This window comes from Hippichthys cyanospilos, chromosome 19 (assembly GCF_059441005.1).
Source record: "Hippichthys cyanospilos isolate Australia breed blue-spotted pipefish chromosome 19, RoL_Hcya_1.0, whole genome shotgun sequence".
NCBI classification, from domain to species: domain Eukaryota; kingdom Metazoa; phylum Chordata; class Actinopteri; order Syngnathiformes; family Syngnathidae; genus Hippichthys; species Hippichthys cyanospilos.
The window spans coordinates 13623985-13646150 of NC_142387.1; the positions used below are offsets into that span (position 1 = coordinate 13623985).

The 22166-nt window shown below is 45.7% G+C and overlaps 3 protein-coding genes across 5 annotated transcripts; 2 read left to right on the top strand and 1 right to left on the bottom strand.

The window, feature by feature from the left end:
- The first annotated feature begins 1919 nt into the window (after positions 1-1919).
- Positions 1920-12217, top strand: LOC148408034 (voltage-dependent L-type calcium channel subunit beta-2-like). The gene is given in 14 exon segments (XM_088441940.1): positions 1920-2450; positions 3615-3657; positions 3660-3733; positions 4713-4833; positions 4908-5046; positions 5820-5896; positions 5971-6104; positions 7318-7398; positions 7526-7584; positions 7933-8042; positions 8915-9066; positions 9885-9980; positions 10078-10248; positions 10962-12217. Coding segments are annotated over 14 exon segments (1968 nt in total). The 5' UTR covers positions 1920-2381; the 3' UTR covers positions 11604-12217.
- A 1153-nt stretch (positions 12218-13370) lies between these two features.
- nsun6 (NOP2/Sun RNA methyltransferase 6) lies at positions 13371-17185 on the bottom strand. 3 transcript variants are annotated; one of them, XM_088441938.1, is made up of 11 exons: positions 17062-17185; positions 16015-16170; positions 15858-15943; positions 15669-15775; positions 15416-15569; positions 15088-15169; positions 14904-15023; positions 14691-14835; positions 14378-14523; positions 13927-14052; positions 13371-13870 (listed from the first exon to the last, which is right to left on the bottom strand). In XM_088441938.1, the coding sequence occupies exons 1-11, from the start codon at positions 17140-17142 to the stop codon at positions 13673-13675; spliced, it is 1401 nt and encodes a 466-aa protein (XP_088298064.1). In that variant the 5' UTR covers positions 17143-17185; the 3' UTR covers positions 13371-13672. The 3 variants fall into 3 exon arrangements, with proteins under 3 accessions (XP_088298064.1, XP_088298063.1, XP_088298065.1); XM_088441937.1 differs by lacking the exon at positions 17062-17185 and adding an exon at positions 16463-16636; XM_088441939.1 differs by lacking the exon at positions 17062-17185 and having other exon boundaries at positions 16032-16170.
- Positions 17186-17419: 234 nt separating this feature from the next.
- On the top strand, positions 17420-21957 carry LOC148408036 (bucky ball-like). The gene is made up of 7 exons (XM_088441936.1): positions 17420-17786; positions 18080-18226; positions 18659-20023; positions 20638-20742; positions 20861-20956; positions 21023-21073; positions 21723-21957. Exons 1-6 carry the CDS (start codon positions 17780-17782, stop codon positions 21046-21048), a joined length of 1746 nt encoding a protein of 581 aa, XP_088298062.1. The 5' UTR covers positions 17420-17779; the 3' UTR covers positions 21049-21073; positions 21723-21957.
- The last annotated feature ends 209 nt before the right edge of the window (positions 21958-22166 follow it).

Below are 22166 nucleotides of genomic sequence, written 5' to 3' on the forward strand. Positions count from 1 at the left end.
AATCCCTGCGGAGAAGGCAGAAGGCAGCGCTTAGATGGCTTGAATGGAAATGAATGCATTTTAGATACGTTAAAGCTGACACAAGAAGCTTTCAGATCTTGTAGATTCGACTCTGGTCGGCCGACCAGCGTTTTGACTTAATTGGAGTCGTCCTGATGTAATACTCTCAACTCGACCAGGTTGTTTCCTTTGATGGACGATGGGCAAACGTCCCTTCGACCTTCTAAAGGATGGACAAAGTGAATCAAAGCCCTAATGTGTCCGAACGTTCGTTAGGGCTGTCATTGTGGGCGTTGGAGTAGACTTGTGTTTTTTCTAGGCCCTTTTCCGTCTCAACGAGTCTTCGTCACTGGTCTCCAAACAGATCCTGCGTCCTGCCTTGCGGATCTCATTCGCGCTAGCTACTTGACATCTACTCAGGATCAGGTCGCAGGTTTCAGCCGCTCGTCTTCTAGTATCTGTAGAACTTCTGTTACATTTTTAAACAGTTGTTTCTTTCTTGCACTTTCTCAACGTGGAGTCTAATTGGTCTTAAAGAGCTCCAACGTCTTCAAGTGATAAGCGCGTGTTGATTGGATCTGATTAGGGCGGCTGATTAGCGTGTCAGCGTTGGAGCTCCTCAGGGAGTAAACAACTCTTATTTAAAAAAAAAAAAAAATCACCTTTTCCTCATACTCCGGCTGCTGACGCTCCCACACCGGATGACCTCCGAACTCACGCAACCCCGCGAACCGGTCCGCGGGAGCTACGTGCGTCATCGGCGCAGCGGCGGATCCCTTTTTAGCAACCTCTCTCAGCCAAGTCTTGCTCCTAAATGGAGATGGGAATGTTTTAATTAAGGAGCTAATTATGCTCATTTGTCCCATGTGGCTTTGCGACGGCCCGAGATTCATCTCCACGGATCCGCCGGGCGCCCTCAGATTTTAAATAAAGATGTTTTCTGCAGCTAGCGGTTAAAACTTACAATGAAAACGTAAGAAAGTGCAAGAAACTGAAGAGAAAAATGAACACGAACTGAAACGTCGCCCCTCAGAATTGAACCAAAGATATCATCGTGACGCCATTCTAACCAGCGTTACTGGAAAAGTGAGACCGTTTTCAGAATTTCTTGTAAATGTCCACATTTTTGTTAGTATTAGGTTCCTTGTTGACCAAATAGCGGAGAGCAGAGCATCTAGCTCCACTTCAAGTTCACAAAGAGAAGATTTTGAGCATTTAGGAACCCACTGAACAACAAAAAGAAACAACACTGTAACAATACTCCTTCTTGAAGAAGGGCTTCCCAAATACGATATTTTGGGACCCGTTGAACTTTGGTTGTGGCTGTTTGGATCTTGTCGGGATTTCAGTCATTCAAAAATTTCCTGCAACAAGAGAGTTCCAGGAGAATTCTGACGACCGCTGAGCAAACATTTGAGATCTCGGATGAAGCCCGATGAGCTCAAAAGTACGGCTGCCTTCTCCGATGCGTACCAACATTCGCCGTGTTTGGATGATGCAAGTTGGATATTTTGGGACCCATAGACACTGAGTGGCGAACGTTGCTCGTGGCTGTTTCGATCTTCGGAAATTTTAAACGGGACGGGAGCATTCCAGGCGAGCATCCGACGACCGTTTTGAGATTAACAACATAAACGTTTCCACCGAGGAAAGTGTTTGCGCGATGCAAATCAAGACCCTTGAACGGCCAGGGGCGTTTGTGACCTTGTCGATACTGATAAACTGTCACGTTACTCCGCGTGCATGTCGGCGGCGGGATTATTTCATGTGTCACACGTGCGCCCGGCGTTGTTGCGCTCCAACAATAAGCGGCCGGGCCAGAACCCCGCAATGCCAGCAGATGGATGCGACGTTAGGGGGTAACCGAGGGAGAAAATGTGGGGAGTGACGGAGGAGAGGGGGGAGGGAGGAGGGGCGGACGGAGACAGAGCGGCAGAATCACTGAAATAGCACAGGCGAGCTTGTGACAAATGCGGAGAGGCGCGGAGAGCTTGCGTCAGGGCGGCGGCGCCTGCGAGGCTCGGTTAGGAGGAGTCGGGTCGGATCGGCTGCCGAGCGGCGATGGGAGGATGCGGCGCTCGGCCGCCGCCTGACTCATCCTCGGAGTCGGCACCTGCTGCGGCCGTCTGAGGAGACGGGGGCTGAGATTATGCGCGGGGCGGGCGCTTCCTGTGGATTCCTCCTCATTGAGCGGCGGGGCTCGCCGGAGCTGCGGCAAAGCCACGGTGAAAGCGGCATTCCCCACGCGGGCGTCGGAAGGGAGCGGCCCTTCCTGCGTTTTGGACCTGTAGCCGGGGCGGCGGCGCCGTGAACTTGACCGCGGCCGTGCCGGTCCGAGCGTAGCGCCAGTGGCCGAGGACACTGAGTGAGCGGCGTGGCCGATGAAGGCCACCTGGATGCGACTGCTGAAACGAGCCAAGGGAGGTCGCGTCAAGAGTTCGGACGCCTACGTAAGATCGCCCCCCTCCAGTTGCTTACCGTCTTGCGCGCGGCAGGGCCGTTGGGCGAGGGCTTTCTTATCTTTACGTGAGCGTTTGCAAAAATAGTCCTCCAAACTTCGGGAGGTGACCGACACCTGTTTGCCGTGGAAAACCTTGATTGACCATGTGGCCCAGTTACCCAATAAACAAAGAACAATATATATTTAAAAAAAATAACTGATAAACACAAAACTAAAATGAAGATTTGGGGGAAAGTAAATTAAAAATTATACTGTTTTATAAAATTATTCTGAATTTAGTACTTAAGTTTTCGCCAGCCACTCAGATAAATTTGATCAGAAAAAAATATGGAAACAGATACACAGAATTGAATGGGACCAAAATGTCTTGAGTGAGTTAAAGAACCCCGAGAAATGACTAATTGTCAATAAAAACTAATTATACACTTTAACCCTTAACACAAGGGTTAACACTAGAAGTGTGACAGCTAAGTTGGTTGTGCCATTTCAAACCTTGACATGATGTCTCCATCTGGGTGAAATTTCAGCTCCAAAGTGTCTTTTCATTGCTTAAGGTGCAAAGCAACATTTCAAGTTTGCTTCAGCACAGAATCAGTTGCAACTGTCTTAGTTTCCTGCTTCTTATTGCTGCAATTTCCCATCCACTTAGTCCAGCAAGAGAAATGCATGCTCACTTGGATTCGGGTCGGGTGATTGACATACCTCTTCTCTACCTTCAACTCGGTTGTTTCCCAGTATGCTTGGTGACATTGTCCATCAGCCCTGTATATATATATATATATATATATATATGTTGTTTTTTTTTGTTTGTTTTTGCATCAATGAGACTTTCATAATCGCAACAGCGGTGACATCCCCGGAATGAGGGAACGTAGATGAGGGAGCCATCGCCCAGCGTGGCGTGCATGCAACGGGACGGCCGGGTAATTCTAATGAGGCGGCGTGAGCGAGGGAAGCTATTTTTAGCGTGTTGTGGTGGTGCAGTGAGATGAATGAAAGCTCTCGCGTGGGTGGCCAAGTTGCGTACGGGCGCGGAGGATCCGCCGCGCCTCGGACTCCCGTCTACTCGCGGCGACCTCATTTCCGCGAATGTCTCGCCGAAATCGATTTGTAAGCGCGGCAAGCGGAGTAAAGCTGTTGTTTGCTTCCGCAGGGTTCGGCCGATTCCTACACCAGCCGTCCGTCGGACTCTGATGTGTCCTGGAGGAGGACAGGGAGGCAGTGCGCAGAGAGGCAGAGAGGCAAGCGCAGGCTCAGCTCGACAAGGCCAAGGTATGCTGCCAATGCGCGTGGGCTTTTGCTAAATAGGAACTCCTAAAATTGCCCATAAATGTACTTTTGGAAAAGTTCGAAACCTCGTTCTGCTTGCGGTATTTTAGCCGAGGATGGCACGCTCCTGCTAGTGTGATAGCTAAGCGGTCGTGCCATTTTGAACTGAAAACATGTTGTCACCATCCGGGTGAAATTTCAGCTCCCTAGTCTTTTCTTTCAATGCTTTCCTTTTCATGTGAAATGCCTTCGATGTAAATATCAATGGAGTGGATGAAATACCGCACAAGGGTCAAGCAGTCATTGCTCCCCGCAAAAATGCTTTCTAATCAGTGATGTTATGATATGTATCAAAGGAAAAATCATTTTACGTGTTTAAAAATTATATATATGTAATATTGTATTAGTTGTTTAAACTTTTATAATGGGCACCATTCCTAGGTATAATAGTGTGAGGCTTTTTCAAACTATATATATATATATATATATATATATATATATATATATATATATATATATATATATATATATATATATGTGTGTGTAGCTTTGCACCACAACCCTAAAAAGTTGCACGGTCGCAAATCATAAAGTGATTTTTTTTGATCGACTCAGCAGAATGCAGAGCTCCAGGGTAGCCAAAAGAAATCACCACTTGGATGGGCATCAATTTGCACTTCTCAATAAGTACTTGCCACCTTGCCATTAGAATTGGCTGAGGTAATTAAAGAAAGTGTTGGAGGGGGGGGGGGGGGGGGGGGGGGGGGCGTCTATTTGGGAATTTTATGGACATTTTTGTTGGATCTGTAGCGAAGAGGATTGGTTGGAACCGTATGGGAGATGTGCAGCGTTTATCTCTGGGGTGGGAGGGTTATTTGTTTTGTTTTTTTAAACAAAGACAACAACAAAAATCTCTGTATTCTGCAACCGACGGTCAAGTGCCGGCGTAATATTATTTATCGGTCTCCCTCCCTCCCGGCAGATCAAACCAGTTGCGTTTGCCGTCCGCACCAACGTGAACTACTGCCCCAGCCACGACGACGATGTCCCCGTCCCCGGCATGGCGCTCTCCTTCGAGGCCAAAGACTTCCTCCACGTCAAGAGGTGCCCCCCCCCCCCCCCCCCCCTCCCCCCCATCTCCCGGGGGCGGCTGAAGAGCTTTCTCTTACTTTGTGCTAGAAATTCAACAACGACTGGTGGATAGGACGTCTGGTGAAGGAAGGCTGCGACATCGGATTCATTCCCAGTCCCGTCAAACTGGAAAACACTCGAATCCTCCAAGAGCAGAGAGCTAAACTGGGCAAGTTCCATTCCAGGTAAAAAAACAAACAAAAAAAAAAATCAGTTACTTATTTATAGCTTTTCATTTTTTTTCAACTGTTTTTAGTTCATAATTGATTGCTTTAGATAATATAATAAGCTACTTACTACTCGATTACTTTTGGTAATTAAGTACTGAAGTAGTTGATAGACAAAAATGAATCTATCTCTCAAGTATTTGATTGATTTAGGTCCAAAAGTAATCAATTTCTCAATGGTTTGTCATTGATTAAATTAAGTATTAAGGTAATCAATTGCTTTAGGTTTTAAAGTACATAAATAACTGATTAGCACTTAAGTACATAGATTACTTTAGCAAATAATAGCATAAAGTAATCAACTGTATTAGTATCTGATTAAATAAAGTAGGTACCTGAAGTACTTACTATAGATACTTAAGTACTAGAATCATCAATTACTTGAGAGCTTAGCTAATTTAGCATCAGCCATTTTCTTATGAAAAAAAAAATATATATAATTTTTATTGTATTTATTTATTTATTTTGAAGTATCTGGAATTGAATATTTGGACATTTAAAAACAAAACGAAACAAAAACGTAGAAATACGTCTTTGGGATTGAATGAGTTAAAAAAACAAACGTCTAATTGGACCAAACTTGATGTTGCGCTCCGTCGCGGGTGGATTGTGCGCGTGTGTTCGGAGAACGCAATGAAGTCAAATATGATGAGATTGATTGAAATGGATCACACTTAGCTTGAACTCCCACGCATGCCGACGTCATATAATTTTCCCCCATGTCGTTCCAGCAAACTGGGAGCGAACTCCTCGTCCAGTTTAGGCGAAGTGGTTTCCAACTCCCGCAAGTCCACTCCTCCTTCGTCCGGTAAGCAACGCCGGCGCCGGCGAGCCCGCCTAGCGTGGCCTCCCCCCCCGATAACTGTCGCCCACCGTGGACAGCCGTTGACATAGACGCCACGGGCTTAGACGCGGAGGACAATGAGCCCCCGGTCATCCTGCGCTCCCCTCGATGCGGCGCCAACACACTCACGTCCCCCTTAGCAAAAGAGAAACGAATGCCATTTTTTAAGAAGGTAAACTGGACGGCGGCCCCAGGCTCTTTGGCGCTCCTCCGCCCGGCGAATGCCGCCACTTTTCGTCCCCTTGCTGAGCACCGCAGCATGCGCCTGCCTCTTTTGTCTTTCTCCTTCTTGAATTTCTCTCTTTCTCTCTGCTCACCGCAGCCAAGCAGAAGCAGAAGTCTGTAAGTTGCATCCACCTTCCGATGATCACTGATAGATTTTTGAGTCGTTCCGGAATCGGAGGACATTTTAGGTCCCATCCATCAAATTGTGCAAAATATTAAAACTTGTGCATTTTCTCCTAAGTCAAGAGAAAAGAATGCTTGAAAATAGTTTTAAAATATGAAATAATTCCGCTGTACCCCCTAAAACAGGGTGTCACACTTTTTTTGTCTCGAGGGACGTTATGATCGTAAAGCCGAAGACATTTTAAGTTTGACGCATTTGACCTAGTTTTAAAATCAAAGGCCAGTAAAAGTATCAGGGTTAGGCAATCTAAAACATTTAAGGAAAAAACAAACAGGAAGGAAGACAAGGCACTTTTGCTCACGAGGAGAGCGGACAGGAACCTACCTCTTCTCACTTGATTTTAATACACCTTGAAAGTTGACATACCTGAAATGCTGCGTTATCTATCTCTTAGTCGGTTTGTGTGTTATATGTGTTTTTTTTCTCACTTGTTTATATTTGGAAATTGTATTTTTACTGTTCAGCACTCTGGTTGACTGGTCTTTTTAAATCCGCTTTATATATAAAATTGACTTGAACCTGCGTTTTCTCAGCGCTCCTTCCAGTCTGGTTACACTTTTTTGACCAATGCAGGAAAGAAAAACAACATCGAAGAGAAAAGAATGCTTTGAAAATAGTTTAAAAGTATTAAATAAGTTTGAAGAGAAAGAAACTTGACATTAGTTTTCAAGAATTTTGAAGCCAAAATGTCTTCCAATTCTAGAATGACCCATATATATATATATATATATATGTATATATATATATATACATATGTATATATATATATATATATATATATATATATATATATATATATATATATATATATATATATATATATGTATGTATATATGTATATGTGTGTGTGTGTGTTTTCATGCTTGTTTGAATGCCCCGTCGTGCTGTCAATGTGACTTTGTCATCGCTTTTCCGTCTGACTTCTCGTGTTTGCAGTTTTGCATGATTTTTAACGGATGTGTTTCTTCTCTAAAAGACGGAACACATTCCTCCATACGATGTTGTGCCTTCCATGCGGCCCGTGGTTCTGGTTGGACCCTCGCTGAAGGGCTACGAGGTACGTCGTCGCTACACATTAAAACACACACACGTGCAAAAAAAAAAAAAAAAAAGCCCAAGTTTGCATTTCACAGAAACATTGTGTGTTGTGTTTTCTTTTTTGTTGTTGTTTGTCTTGCTTCCAGGTGACGGACATGATGCAAAAAGCGCTGTTTGACTTTTTGAAGCACCGGTTTGAGGGACGGTAGGTCCTTGTCCTGCACCCCCCCCCCCCCCCCCCCATTTTCCCCCCTGCCTTGGGGAGTAAGTAACAAGTTGGCCCAGAGAGACGCGAGTGTGGTGCTGCTCTAAATAGGCATGTCCTTAATAGGCCATCGTGGGCTCGTTTGAGGCCGGGCGGGATTGGGCCTTTTCGACGTAAGGCAGGGAACGCACACGAGCCTTAACGTTATAATTCACGCGCGCACATTTACAGGTGCGTCGTTACCCTAAATAGACATTACTTATACATGATGTCGTCACGTGAGGCTAAAAACAAAAAAATGAGGTCATCTGCGGCGTCCTTGTTTGACTTTGTGGCTCCGACTGGCAGAATCTCCATCACGCGCGTCACGGCGGACATCTCGCTGGCCAAACGCTCGGTCCTCAACCATCCCAGCAAGCACGCCATCATCGAGCGCTCCAACACGCGCTCCAACTTGGGTAAGTCACGATTATCTGCGCTGTCGCAACGTTAACAGGGAAAATGCCGTCATCAAGCCTATGTTCCGTTACGTACCACTAGAGGGAGCCTGTAAACTATTTGAGGTGCACTTGCAAGAGGAATACATAAATGTGTTGAGATGTTGGAAAATAACTATTTTTCTGATGCAATATTACAGGGGGCTTCAACCCAAAAATGTTCCTCGCAAACTGTTCTCTTATCACACACACACACACACACACACACACACATATATATATATATATATATATATATATATATATATATATATATATATATATATATAAAAAAGCATTTTTATTATGTGGAATTTAGAGAGCTAGATCCATTTGTTTTTATCCTTCTCGGGCGGCCATTTTGCATTTTACAATGCTAATTTAAAAATGACATCACTGTTGCGCATGGCTCAAGTAACGACCAATCATGACAGCTTACAAATGTCACAAGACCAAACTCAGAAAATATTTGATTGGTCGTTACCTTAGCCGTGCGCAACTGTGATGTCATTTTCTGTCGACAGCAATGAACAAAATGGCCGCTCTCTCTGATAAGATAAAAAAAAAAAAAAAGGTGGCTTTTGTTGCATAGCTCATATTCCACGCAGAAAATCTTATTCAGAATTTCCTGTTACGACTGGTGGGGCTAGTGGAATATATTTGGGGAAAGAATAATTTTGCTCGTTTAGCAGCAGCATAAGAAGTCGTGATGTAGCTTTTGTCCAAAGTTCTCGCCGCAATTTCGCCTTTTGCCACGCCGGCTGGCAGCCTGCACGCATGATTCACTCTCATTTACTGAGAACTGCCACGTCCCTTCATCTCTGAGTAATATTGTCAATCTTGCCCCTTTTTAGCCGAGGTCCAAAGAGAAAGGGAGCGAATCTTTGAGCTAGCGCGGACGCTTCAGCTCGTCATCCTGGACGCCGACACCATCAACCACCCGTCGCAACTGGGCAAGACGTCCCTGGCCCCGATTATCGTCTACGTCAAGATCACCTCCCCCAAGGTGAGCCGCATTGTCGAAACGCGGCTGCTATCACGTTGAAGATGGCTGAAGAATTGTTTAAATAATCACTCAGAAAGATGGCACATGGTACATGGAAGCACGTTTAGAAATAAGAGCAGCACCAACATGTTTTAACATAACACGCTCATATTGTTAGAATACGGCACTAACATAACAGTAAAGCGCCTGGTGGGTTTACTAGTGGAAAATGATGCCATGTATAATAGCATCCATCCAATTTATAGGGCTTATCTTCTCTAGGGTTGCAAACATGCTTTATGGGCAGTAGGCGGGGGAAACCCTAAACTTGCTGCCAGCCAATCACAGGGCAGAGACGGACAAACAACCATTCACGCACCCAATCATACCAGGACAATTCGAAGTGTCCAATACAGCAGCCATGCTTGTTTTTGGAGTGTGGTAGGAAGCCACAGTGCCTGGAGAGAACCCACACGGGCTAGGGGAGAACATGCAAACTCCGCAAAGAAAGGATAGAGCTAGGTTGATTTGAACTCAGGACTCTGAACTATGAGGCGGACGTGCTAATCACTCTTCCCGCCAGGATAATAGCCGTTCAAACTAAAAATTCGTAATACGATCGCATCTTCTTCTGTCACCCTTTGTTTACTGGGAGATTGCCCCCTGGTGGCCAGAAAAAAAAATGCACATATGCCGCATTGGACTAGTCGCAATTGCATTTTGAATTTTTACATATTTTAATCATCTGCTGGAAATTTCAGCTCCCTGGTGTTTTTACCCCATGACTCTTTTATGATATAAAAAAAAAAAAAAAAAATCAAAGGTGGTGTTGCCTTCAGGTGCTGCAAAGACTCATCAAGTCGCGAGGCAAGTCTCAAGCCAAACACCTCAACGTCCAGATGGTGGCGGCCGACAAGCTGGCTCAGTGTCCGCCCGTAAGCCGTTGCGGCGCACCCCCCAAAAAAAAAAAAAAATCACCATTTATTTCTTTATTATGATTTTTAACGTGCTTTTTCCTTTGGCCGTCCCCAGGAGATGTTTGACATCATCCTGGACGAGAACCAGCTCGAAGACGCCTGCGAGCACATGGCCGACTACTTGGAGGCCTATTGGAAAAGCACGCACCCCAACAGCCACGACGGCCCCGAACCGCCGCTGAGCAAATCGCCCGCCACCGCCTTGCCGTCGTCCTCCGGCGTGCAGGTACCCACTGACGTTTTTTACAGTTTGCCCAGTGCCGCACGACAATGAGAAATTTACAGCAAAATGATGCAGATTAATGATAATAGCTTGGAATTGCGACCTTTAGCAATACCTGGCCTCGGTCGCTGAAATGTCAGCGTGACGATCACAAATGAGAAATAACAAATTAGACCAAAAGAAATTTGCCATTCATTTGTGAAATTTTATGGAAAATGCTACATCGGAATAGGTAAGTTTTTCTTTAAAAAGTAAGTCTTTGTTGTATCGGGACATGGTATCGGTATCAAGCATCCCTTATTGACTTTACAAGTATATTAGTTGCAATGCAGAATTGAAAATAAAACATAATTCACCTTATAGTTTGAACAAAATGCCATTTTTTTCCAGCCTCTTAAGAAGTATTCCATTTTGATATTTTACCGTATTTTTATACATACATATATATATATATATATATAATATATATATAGATAATTGAAAGTATAATACATAAGTAAATCCACTTAAAATATGAATACATTTTGTATTAATTTATAATTTAAATATATTAAATGATATAATTTGATATTTTGATTTAGAAAACAATACTTTCGAGTATATAAGTATATTATTTTTCTTTTGTTTTTTTTAAAAAAATATTCCATTTGATGTAGCAAGAAAAAAGATCCAGGAGAAAATGGCGTAAATATTTTGTCCTCCTTTCTCTTCCTCAGGGTGGCGGTACAGAGCATCGAGCAGACAAGGCGTCGGTGGAGAAGAAGGGCTCCAAAGAGGAGCACCGCCACCGCCGCCATCAGAGCCAGGACCAGGCCGAGGAGGAGGAGGAGGAGGAGGAGGAGGAAGAGGAGGACGGCGCCAACCAGGAGGAGCGCCCGCTGAGGACCGAGTCGTCCGGGAGAGGAGCTTCTCACGCCCAGCAGCGCTCCTCATCCACCAGGACGGATCACCACAACCACCACCGCCACCGACATCACCACCACCACCACCACCACCGCCACCGAAGCAGGGGCCTGGCCCGCCAGGAGACCCTGGACTCGGAGAGCCCCGAGAGCCGGGAGGACAAGGACGCCGCTCACGCCGAGCCTGACGCCCGCCTCCTCCGCCGCCGAGAGGAGGCGGACGCCGAGGAGGACTTGGGGGAGCCCCGGCAAGCCCGCCGGGACCGCAACCACCATCATCACCGCCATCATCATCATCGCTCCAAGGAGCGCGAGCAGGACCACAATGAACGCAACAAGCAGCGCACGCAGCAACAAGAGCAAAGGCCGCCGCGGGACCCCCACCGCTACGACAGGGAGCCCAAAAAGAGGGGCGACGCCGGCGAATGGGCCAGAGACTCCTACATCTCCCAGTAGAAGCCCTTTTACCCAAGGATCCGTTTCCGTCTTCTCCTTCCTGTCCAGCCGCTACACCTCCCGACCGCCGCATCCTATTTATATCCGTGTCCTTCCCCTTTTTCGTGGCAGCATTTCTATGGCGTAGATACAAGCGTACGGCGGATAGAAAAAGTCCACGCGTCCCTGTTCGAATGCCGGGATTTTTGTTTACGAATGCCGGGATTTTCGTTTACGTTTTTTTTTTTTTTTTTTTAAACAAGAGTCCAGGCGTTCAATCCCAGATACGCAATGCAGCATATAAACTCTGCCCATGTCGGGAACGGCCAACCAGAACTTTTGATTGATGTTTGCATCGATGTGATTCATTTTGAACAAAATTACATCCACAGGTTGGTGTTGGGTGTAGTTTTTAATTGCCCTTTTATTTATTTATTTTTTTGCAAGTTTTTATTTATTAACAGTTGGTCTTAGTCATTTTCTTTAAAATCATAACCTGGCATTGGAACAGGGGCGTGGAGACCTTTTATATTTATGTACATATGTATCTATGCATAGATCCTTATGGATATGCATGAATGTTCACAAATATGCATATTTGATAAAAAAAAAAAAAAAGCATGACTTTTTGTTCATGTACCGAGTCGGTCGTTTATTCCTTCGTGAATTATTATTTTTTTCTTTCAGATGTCCTTTGGGAATCGAGCGAGTCCTTTGCTTGGCTTCGTTTTTATAACTTGGGAAAACCAGTAAGTCCACCATCAGTTTTCTTTTCACATGAAGAAATGCGGGTCGGGGGTGTGCAAACTTTTGTCATTTCGAGATGTGCTGAAAAAATTCCCTCATGTCGTATATTGCATTCTTTTTTTGTCGCGTCAAAACATTTAACAAATGATTGAAAATGATAAAAACAATAACAAAAACAAACAGGTTCCATTAGGAGCGGCGCGTGCTTTTATATGTGTTTTAAATGCTCTTAAAATAGTGGCGTTACTCTTTGAAAACGCTCGGGCCACCGCGTCTATAAATAGTTTTTCCTTCTTCTTCCCCTTCGCTCTTAAAACGCTACTGAAAAATTGAGGTGGGCTCACGGGGCCGTCGTCAAGGCAGCGGCACTACCAAAAGCGGGGATGAGTCTAAAATAGGCTCGCGAGCGGAGCGCCGAGCGTCTTTTCCCGGGAATCCTGCCAGCTAGGCAAACATCCATCAATTAGACTCGCCGTGCCGCAACTCCGCTTTCACCAAATAAATAGTTAATACCTCTGGTGAAGCCAGCGCTTCCTGGTTCTGCACGCTTGTGAAGAATCCGCCATCGCCGTGGCAACGGTGTCGTCAGTGTTGCCAAGGCGACGCAGCTGCATTCTCCCTGCGCTTGGGTTTTATGTGGCTTAGCATGACACAGCGATTTGTTGCAGAAGGTTTTTCAAAATGAATAGGATTGTTTTAACAAAAATACATGAGAATTTTTTCTTATAATTACCATACGCACACAAAAAATTGCCCATTTTAGTCGTGTTCTATGGGCATACATAGCGACAGCTCCACCCAATGGCCTAATACGCATATTACAGCCTTTTAAGTACTTGTACTTTTTAAAACTTTTTTTAACGAAATTTAACGTGGCGATAATGTACTATGGTCATTACGCAGTGACAGCTCTACCTAGTGGCCTGACACAGGTACTACAACCTTTATACTTTTTTTTTCTAGCAATTCTTCTGAAACTCAGCAAAAAACATAACCCGGTGTCGCCGTCTGCCTTTTCATAACAAAAACCCATAACAAAAATATGAGAAATGTTTTAAAATTGTTGTAATAAGCATATCTATACAAAAAAATAGACCAGTTCAGTTGCGTGTACTATGGTCATTACGTTGCGACAGCTCCACCAAGTGGCCTGAAATGCACATTACAACCTTTGTACTCTGCTTTCTTTTTTTTTGCCCAGATGTTCTGTAAATACATTTGAAAAAAAAAAAAAGTATATGAGCACGTATAAACAAAAACTAGCCCATTTTAGCTGTGTGTACATAGTGACAGCTCCACCCAGTGGCCCGACACACAAATTACAGGCTTTGTAGTCCTTTTCCTCAGCGCGCTTTTGTTTCCGAGCTGTTTTTCTGAAACTTGGCAATAAAGAACCCGATGGTGTCGGCGTCCGCCCTGTTGGCGAGGGGAATCCCCGCGGTGTCCCCCCAGCTCAACTCTGGTCGGAACCTCTGAAGAAGGCCGAGCTGCTCCGGTGTCAGCCCCGCGCCGGGCATCCCTTGGCCCCCCGCGCGAGGCTCCTGGAGGCAAGAGCCAGTCAGTTGAGCGTCTGAGGTCGCGTGAATGGTTTTCTCACCTGAGGCAGGAGCGTGAGTTGGGGGAAGGTTCGAAGGGCCCAGGCCACCTGCTCTTCGTTCTCCGCCAGCGTCACCGTGCACGTGCTGTACACCAGGACGCCCCCGCGCTTTAATGCGCGCACCGCCTGCAAGTACAACACGCACATTGTGTTTCAGTTGAGAAATATCAGAGATCCGTTATAAGTGTGCCAAACGGAAAAAATATGAATGCGTCACGAAAACTGAAGTTTAGGAAGTTAATAATATAAAACAGAGATTCTTACTGCCATGGTAAATACTGCCTTAAATGAGTTTCAAAAAATATAATAATTTATAAAATATGATTTGAGATAGCTGGATGATGGATCATTCAATCAACGCTATTGGACACGTGATCTTCCAGAACTAGTGTTGCAAGTGTGACACTGCCGCCATCTAGCGGTGAAAAGTAGAATAACGCATTTGCCGTACAGCACGGAAGAGGCTTCTCTGCAGGCGCGGGTAGGAGCAAACTTCCTTCAGACTCCAGGTGACGGCCATGTTTGGCCTCTGACCCAGGCCGCTGCAGGGCGCGTCCAGCAGCACGCGGTCGAAGCTTTCGGGAGGGAAAGGCGGCTCTGGAGAATGGTAAGAACACGGATGAGTTAGTGGGAAAAAAAAAAAAAAGTACAACCTGAGCTTGATTTATTGCCAGAAGATGGTGTTCAGGGTGATCTTCATCCAATCAGATTTCAGCTTTGGTCGCGATGTTGACATAATCTGGGGGGAAGGATTTGACGGTCACCTTCCGTGTGGCCGATGATGTCATCGCTTACGACGTTGATGCTGTTGAAGCAAAACACCTTCACGCTTCGCAACCGCAACGTTTTCGCATTCTGGCCAATCAGCTCCGTCTTCTTTCGGATTCTGTCCAAGGCCACCACTTCACCCTTCAAAAAATTAAAAAACAAAACATAATTACTGTGAGCAACTGCGGCGACATCATCTTGCAATGTACCCGATCCTCCATAAGGGCGGCGATGTGGCACGTCTTCCCGCCCGGGGCGGCGCACATGTCCAGGATGCGCTCTCCGGGACGAGGATCCAAAACGTGGCCCGCGACAACAGATGGAAGATTCTGTCATAAACCAATAAATGTATGACCCGAAAGAAAACTTATTAAAATCGTACAATAATTTTACCTGTAAGAAAACCAGGTGAGGTAAAACTCCATCAAAGGATGGACTCAAATAAAGAGGCTCTGTCATACGCACGCCGACACCTCTGGAAAAGCGGGATACGCTACTCAAAATGTGGAATTTGCAACAAAAAAAAGTCTTTCGGTACTGCATCTATGACTTTGAGTGTGTATGGCTTTAAAAGGCGGGGCTAGATCTTGCGACTTATATGGAAGTCGACAAATTAGCTCTTGTGCTGATTTCCTTGCAGTTTTTTTTTTAAGTGTCTGGAATGGAAATTTGAGATTATATGGTTTGAATGTCATACTGTGACGATAACACATTGCGCAACCTGATAGTTTCTCCCGTGGCGAAAATGCTGGCGCGGTCCATTTGTGCAACGCCGTTCCCCACAAATATCTTCTTCCCATGAAAGCCGAATGATCCTCGGGTGCATTTTCCCTCTACGTCTGAGAACACCGACACCGTGTCCCCGGCCTTCATGTCTGGGACAAAGACAAAAAAATAAATGCACTTAAAAATGTACTTTTTCTAATACAATATAGATGATTTTTTTTTTATTGTGCCCGTAAAATGGTATATACATTTTGGACAGGCGAGTATGCCGGGCGCAAAGACGTTAGCGCCCCTGAGCACGGCGTTGCCGCACTGCGCGCCCGCCACCACCTCCGAGCTGAGCTGCTGTACACTTCTGGAAAAGACCAAAACAAATCAAATTGAGTAAGGTTTTTCAAAGGTAAGGAATGAATTGTCTTTTTCACAGACTCTCACACCTCGGTCCAACCACAGGAATCAGAAGCACATCCGGGATACTTGGATGCGGGACAATCTCCGGCTCCGCATCTGATCCGCACATTTGCTATTCCGAATGTCAACAAACAGAAATTCCTCGATAACTTGGACTATTTTAGGTCCATTTTCGTGGCTCACTTTTTTCAGCTCCTCACTCAGTTTTCGTCTGATCTCTCCAAGCGGCGCCAAGTGGATGCTGGCCCGGACGCAGGTGTAAGATGGAGGATGCGACAGGCAGGTGAGAAGCATCTGGAAATGGAGCTCGGCTTCATCATGCCCAATGGACGCCACCAACTTGTTGCCAAAAACAACACAAAAAAAATCATTAGATTTCGTTACAGAATATCTTAACATGCAAGCATACGCAGATAGTTTTCTATATTGCCGTTTTAACACTGCAAAAGTGAACATAAAACACGCCTTTGTTAATGATCTTATTGCACTTTCGGCAGACTTGCATAATTTTTCCAAAAAGAGTGTTTAAGTCACAGTAAGACCGTACTCCTTAAAACCGTACTCCTTAGGAATAATCGTGATTTGTTCCTTTGCCGTGACAGAAAATGCGCGTATTTTCATCGAAACGTACCTCGTCGTTTAAGAAAGATTCCTTCAGGTAATCGGCGACCTCCGGCCTCAAAGAAATGTTCGGAAACACTGACATTTTGTCGCCTTTCGTCGCGATTTTAGCATAAGAACAACACGAGGAAATTGCAACGATCCTGCGGTGTTGACATAATATAAAGCTATCCAATGAACTGCAAGCAATGGCCGACAAATCGCCGGCTATCCAATGCGCTTGCAATATAGACACGCCCAGTCTGTAAATACCTGCCGCACATTGGATAGCCGGCGAATTGTCGGCCATTGCTTGCAGCTCATTGGATAGCTTGTGGCGTCTCATTTGCATCGCTCGTGGCAAATCTGGAGACGCCTCTTCCGGTCATTGCGTGATAGAACAGAATACAAATGTCAATAAATGAAAACACAGTCCACACTAAATAAGATACAATACCAGTACAGTACATCTAAAAAAACATACATGAAATGAAAATACGAGTAACATATTTATAAAAAAAAAAGAACGAAGAAAATGCAACGGCAGCAACGACGAAAGAGGAATCCACACAATAATGGGTGAAATAAAAGCAACTATACAAACCAACAACAATACATTACAAGTCTTACAGGAGGAGGTGAAGCCAAGCCACAAAGGGAACAAGGAAATGCCTCAGAAAGAGTGGCAACAAGTGGCAACAAGTATGGCATCCCGTGGCAACAGCCACAGAGGAACGAGGAAATGCCTCGCAAGAGTGGCAACAAGTATGGCATCATGCGGCATTCGGTGGCAGTTGCCACACAGTCGCCACACTGCATGCCGCTGCCGTCGGTCGCCGAGAGCCGCTGCGCATGCGTGAATACGAGGCCAATGAATTCAGTATGACTGCGTTTTTTAAAATCACTTAAACGCGCCAAATGCACAAACTGTCATTGTTGTATTTTGTTTATGTGTTTATTTATTTTATATATGTTTTATGTTGTATTATCAATCAATATATTTATTTATATTTTTTTCTGTCCCTCTGACAGAGCATATAGCGTAAAATTAGATATGGTACCATAAACGCATTGTTTTTTGTTTTGTTTTTGAAATGACACGCACTGGTTTTATTTGAGCGTGTTTTGGTGCGCAAATTGTGGGCAGGGATTCACATTTGCAGCCAGCTGCGGGCTGTTGAACTGATTAGAAGTTTTGTGTCCGTGATGACAAGCTCTTGTCGACTTGTTTAAACGTTTCGGACGCTAAACGTGAAACTTTGTCGTTGAAGTTTATTTGCCCGCAGTCAGTCGCGCTTCTGTGGTGTTTTATTTCGGACGGACCGAGTGGAAAGAAAAGAAGGAAAACATGGAAGGTAAATAATGGTAGCTGCACGATGTCCTTGCGTAAAAATATTTTTATTAGCCTTATTAAAAAGGAATTCTCTGATGTCTTGCGTCGTCAACAGTGCAAGTTGAAAAATGGAAAAAGGCAACTAAGAGATTGTATTGATTCTCAAAAATGAAGTTTAAAAACAAAAAAAAAAGCCTCGACAAGTCCTTATGTACAGTCGGTCACATAATATTTGCGTGTTAGCGCCTGCCACTGGTTTGACGTAAAAGAAACCATTTGTGGCTGAAAATAACATTCAATTTGACTTTATTCCAGATGGAGGCAAGCCACCACATTCCTGTGCTAACGGGCAGCAGAGAAATCAGCACCCCAGACCTTTTTTCTACGTACAGCCTCCATCCCAACCTTACTACCTTTATCAGCAATGGCACAACCCCTACAACCACTTTGGTCTTCCCACAGGTATGAAATTAGAATCTCTTCACAGAAGTGAAGGAGCAGTCCATTTGTTGTCCGGATAGAGCGCCCCTGGAATTCATTCTATGTAGAATTTCCAAAGAATGAATGGGGAATTCAGCAAAATGGCCGCCCGCCCCCGTGATGGAACTGAATACGCTTTTTTGATTAAAAATGTGAAATCAGAGTTGCTAAGTTCTCAAGTAAAGCTCAGGGCCCACCAATTTCCTGAGTTTGGTCATGTGACATCTGCAAGTTGAGCCTAACGTGTCAAAAATTGAGCATTGTCTTGATGTGCTTTTTGCAACTAATGGGCCCGTGAAGAATTTTTGACGTTTGTCGTCTCATTTCCTTCTTGTAATACAATATTGTATACCCGATTGATTCGGACATGCTGGATTGCTAATGCAGGGCCCTTTTTTTTTTTTTTTTAAACAGGTTTTAATTTCGGCCGGCCCTACATGAGCCCTTATCAGTTCATGCCGTATCCTGGCTTCGTTGTCCCTCACGCCCCGTTGTATCCCGTGGATTACCGCCGCATGTTTGAGCCTCGCTTCTACGCGCCCGCCTGGAACGAGGCGCCGTGCCCGCAGCATCGTCATCAACCTCAGAGCCGACGCGAGACGGCCACCTCCGAGGTCCAGACCGACCCCGGCGACGCCATCAGCAAGTTGCTGGAGTGCCTGGACAAAATCCGAGCCTCGGATAGGGAGCTGGACTCGGGGGTGGCCTCGCACTCCACCGGGATGTTCTCTCCGGCCGAGGAGGGCAAAGGTCAAGAGCGGGAAGGCGCCGGGCTCCTGCCGGCGACGCCGGATGCTGCCCGTTTAGGGGCTGTGGCGTTCAGCGACTCCACCGCGGCCGTGTATGATGCGGAATCCAGCCACAGGAGCTTGGAGTGCTGGTCCGGAAGGCTGGAAGAGGAACCGCCCCTTGACAGCTCTTCCCTTCATGAGGACGCTCTCCATCCTGAGCCTTTCCTCGCTCGCGACAGGTCAAAAGTCGCAAATATCCAGTCAGATATTCCTGCGGCCGATCACAGCACTCCCAAGTGTGACTTCGACGACGCCGCGAAGCGAGTAGATCCCCTCAGAGCTCCGTCACCTTCGTCCGTGAAACTCAAGGATGAAAAGAGCGTGTGCAAGTCTTTGAACCAAGTTGAATCTGAGTGTAAGATCCTCCAGCTGCCTTTAGAAAGCGTTTTTACCCAAGGAGCGGGATCACGCACCTCGTCCTCCGCGACGCCCTACTACTACCACCGCCTCTCCATGCAGAGCACCCACGAGCGCCTTAGCGTCCTCAGCCCCTCCCTGGATGAGCTCTCTTCTCGGGATGAGATGTTTTCCACGGACCTGGAGGATGTGGATCTCTTCCCCAGGCGGGCTTACTCGGGCGGAAGGCCGGCAGGAAGCGCGGGGGGCGACCGAGCGACGGAGGAAGCAACGGACGACAAGTGGATCCTCTCCCCCAAGAGGTTCATGTGCGCCTGCTGTGGAAAAAGCCTGCCCAAAGGTGGCGGTCGGAGCAAAGGTCACTGCGCCAAAGCGTATAGGGACGAGGCCGCCGACTCCGAGGAGGACTTCGGCTACGGGAGAGGCTGCGAGGCGCCGCTCCGGGCGCCCCTCAGGAAGCATCCCGCCCACAGGAAGCCGCACCCGGGCCCCCAGAGGCAGCATACCAAGCCCTGGTATAAAAGGAGCCAGTACAAGGACCCCGTGGACTCTCCGGACCCCGACCAAAGTTACGAGGGCAAGCCCGGAGAGCCCTGCGGCGGCGGCGAGCTGCAGTGCAGAACCTGCCGGGGTGCGTCAGCTCTTGCTGATTTCATTTGCAAATGCATCATTCCGTAGGCGGGAAACTTCTGGAAAGGTTGCAGTAAAGCTGCGGGATTTTGGAAATATTTCAAGTTGGAAACTTTCCATTGGAGTTGAGCGTAACTTCATGGAAATATGGTAGGGAAAGTCAACCCAAAACGTTTTTTGCAATAACGTCCTACCTAACATGCTTGGCAGGTGCATTGGACATACTAAATTGCCTTTCGGCGTGATTGGGCGCGTGAACGGTCGTTTGTCGCAAATGTCTGGCAACCAGTTCAGGGTGTCCCCCGCCCACTGCCCGAAGACAGCTGGGATAGGCGCCGGCAAGCCCGCCACCCGGTGACAAAATGGCCGCCCCTTGAGATGAATCCAAAACAGCGGGATTTTGCTGTTTAACTTGCGATCCACAAACGCAATATTAATCAGAATGACGTGTTTAGACTAGCGGGGATGCGTAGAACAGAATAATGGGAAGAAAAAAAATGGCTTGACTGTCCCTTTAAGGCTTAAAGGGACAGTCAAGCCATTTTTTGGCTAGTCGCCACTAACTTGATGGTTAGTGGCGACCGAGCTTGTGAGCCATCTTACGCCCGTTCACAGACGGACTCTGCGGAGACGAGCACGGCGCGGCCGAGCAGCGCAAGCGGGCCGACGGCGGCGGAGGCCTACCCAGAAGACGCCAAGAATCTCCTTTGCAGCGACAAGGTCCAAAGATGATTAGCATTTTCAGCACTTTGAGACCGGGCGGCTTTCCAAACACGGAAACGCTTGCGTCGGTTGGGAGTTTGCCTTGAGAATCGACCATTTGGCGTTTGATGAACAGAGCCGAGCGCTTCGAGGAAAGCCGCGCTGCACCAACGGCCCCGAGATGACGACGATGCCTTCGATGATGACAAAGAGCTTCTTCACTGGGATAGAGGTTTGTTTCGAATGTGTTTTTTTTTGTTTGTTTTTTTAATTTTCAATGTCTCATATTTACTTGCAGGCTCCTCAGTGAGAGAACTGAGATGATTTTTCATGACTGACTTGTTGAACTGTAAGCTCCTTTAGAATGTCACTTAGCAGCCTTGGGAGAGTAATGTCATTACCGTAATGCATTACTCACTTGCCGTAGCTAGAAATATTTTACTCAGTACAGATGACAGAAACGAGCGTTACAATGCATTATAATATACAGTCCTCCCAAAAATGTTCCCAAACCCTTTAAATTTAGAATATTTGAAGCGGTTGATAACATGAATTCGGTTCATTTGGTTGCCTTGAGATGGCGCTGGTTTACTGCAGGTATGCAGAGAACTTTGTTTAGGTCGTTTTATTTGTACTTTTTAAAAATTATTTTACGTTTACGGCGATCAGGCGTTATTTACAAGTCCAAGTGATGATATTGCGCTAATTTTGAGCATGTAAGATTGCTTAAGTTTAGTTTAAGCTCATTCCATGGATGTGTAATGAGCTACAATTAGAATGCCAAATCCATATTTCCAGGTATGTTGCTTGGTCATATGAAAAAAATAATGCAACAGTAGTGTAATGCCTTACATTTCAAACACAGTAATATTATTATGTACGGTAAATTATTACTTAATGACAATAAGTAATAATGCATTACAGTTTTGAAGTAACTTGCCCAGCACTGCTTCTCAGCATCACCATTTTTTTTTAATCGCATGTTTCTTCCTCCACAGGTTCCCCTTGATGGTGTAAAAGTTCCAGAAGCATATTAAAAAGTATTTGTAGGGCACCAGGTGTAATTGCACTGCACAGAAAGCCTCGTTGTTGGCCCAAAAAAAAAAAAAAAAAATTAAGAAAAATGTTTAATTTCTGCCTTGCACACTTCTGGATTATCACAGAGGCAGATGGGGTCAAAGGTTGTGTTGCACAGGTTGGGACCAGTCCAATAAAACATTGTCATATTGTCAACATTGTCTTTGATTTATTGGAACTTTAAACATAAGAACATGGCAGATGGGATCTATTTTGAGATTTGTTGCATGTTTTAGTTTTTCAAGAAACAATTTACTTCTATAAGTTATCAATTCTGAGAGTGTTAGTGAAAATAAACAAAAATATACTCAAGCAGAGTAACTGCGCATACAGGGCAGAAATCAGTAGTTACATTTAAATACCAT

What these genes read in the sequence shown, in the direction of transcription:
- nsun6 (XM_088441938.1), bottom strand. Translation starts at nt 17,142, where the DNA reads ATGCCATACTTGTTGCCACTTGTTGCCACTCTTTCTGAGGCATTTCCT. An exon ending in CTCACCTGGTTTTCTTACAG is followed by an intron (nt 15,024 to 15,087) that starts GTAAAATTATTG and finishes GGTTTATGACAG; the next exon opens with AATCTTCCATCTGTTGTCGC. An exon ending in AACTCACGCTCCTGCCTCAG is followed by an intron (nt 13,871 to 13,926) that starts GTGAGAAAACCA and finishes TCTTGCCTCCAG; the next exon opens with GAGCCTCGCGCGGGGGGCCA.
- LOC148408036 (XM_088441936.1), top strand. An exon ending in CCACTTTGGTCTTCCCACAG is followed by an intron (nt 18,227 to 18,658) that starts GTATGAAATTAG and finishes TTTTTTAAACAG; the next exon opens with GTTTTAATTTCGGCCGGCCC. An exon ending in ATCTCCTTTGCAGCGACAAG is followed by an intron (nt 20,743 to 20,860) that starts GTCCAAAGATGA and finishes TTTGATGAACAG; the next exon opens with AGCCGAGCGCTTCGAGGAAA.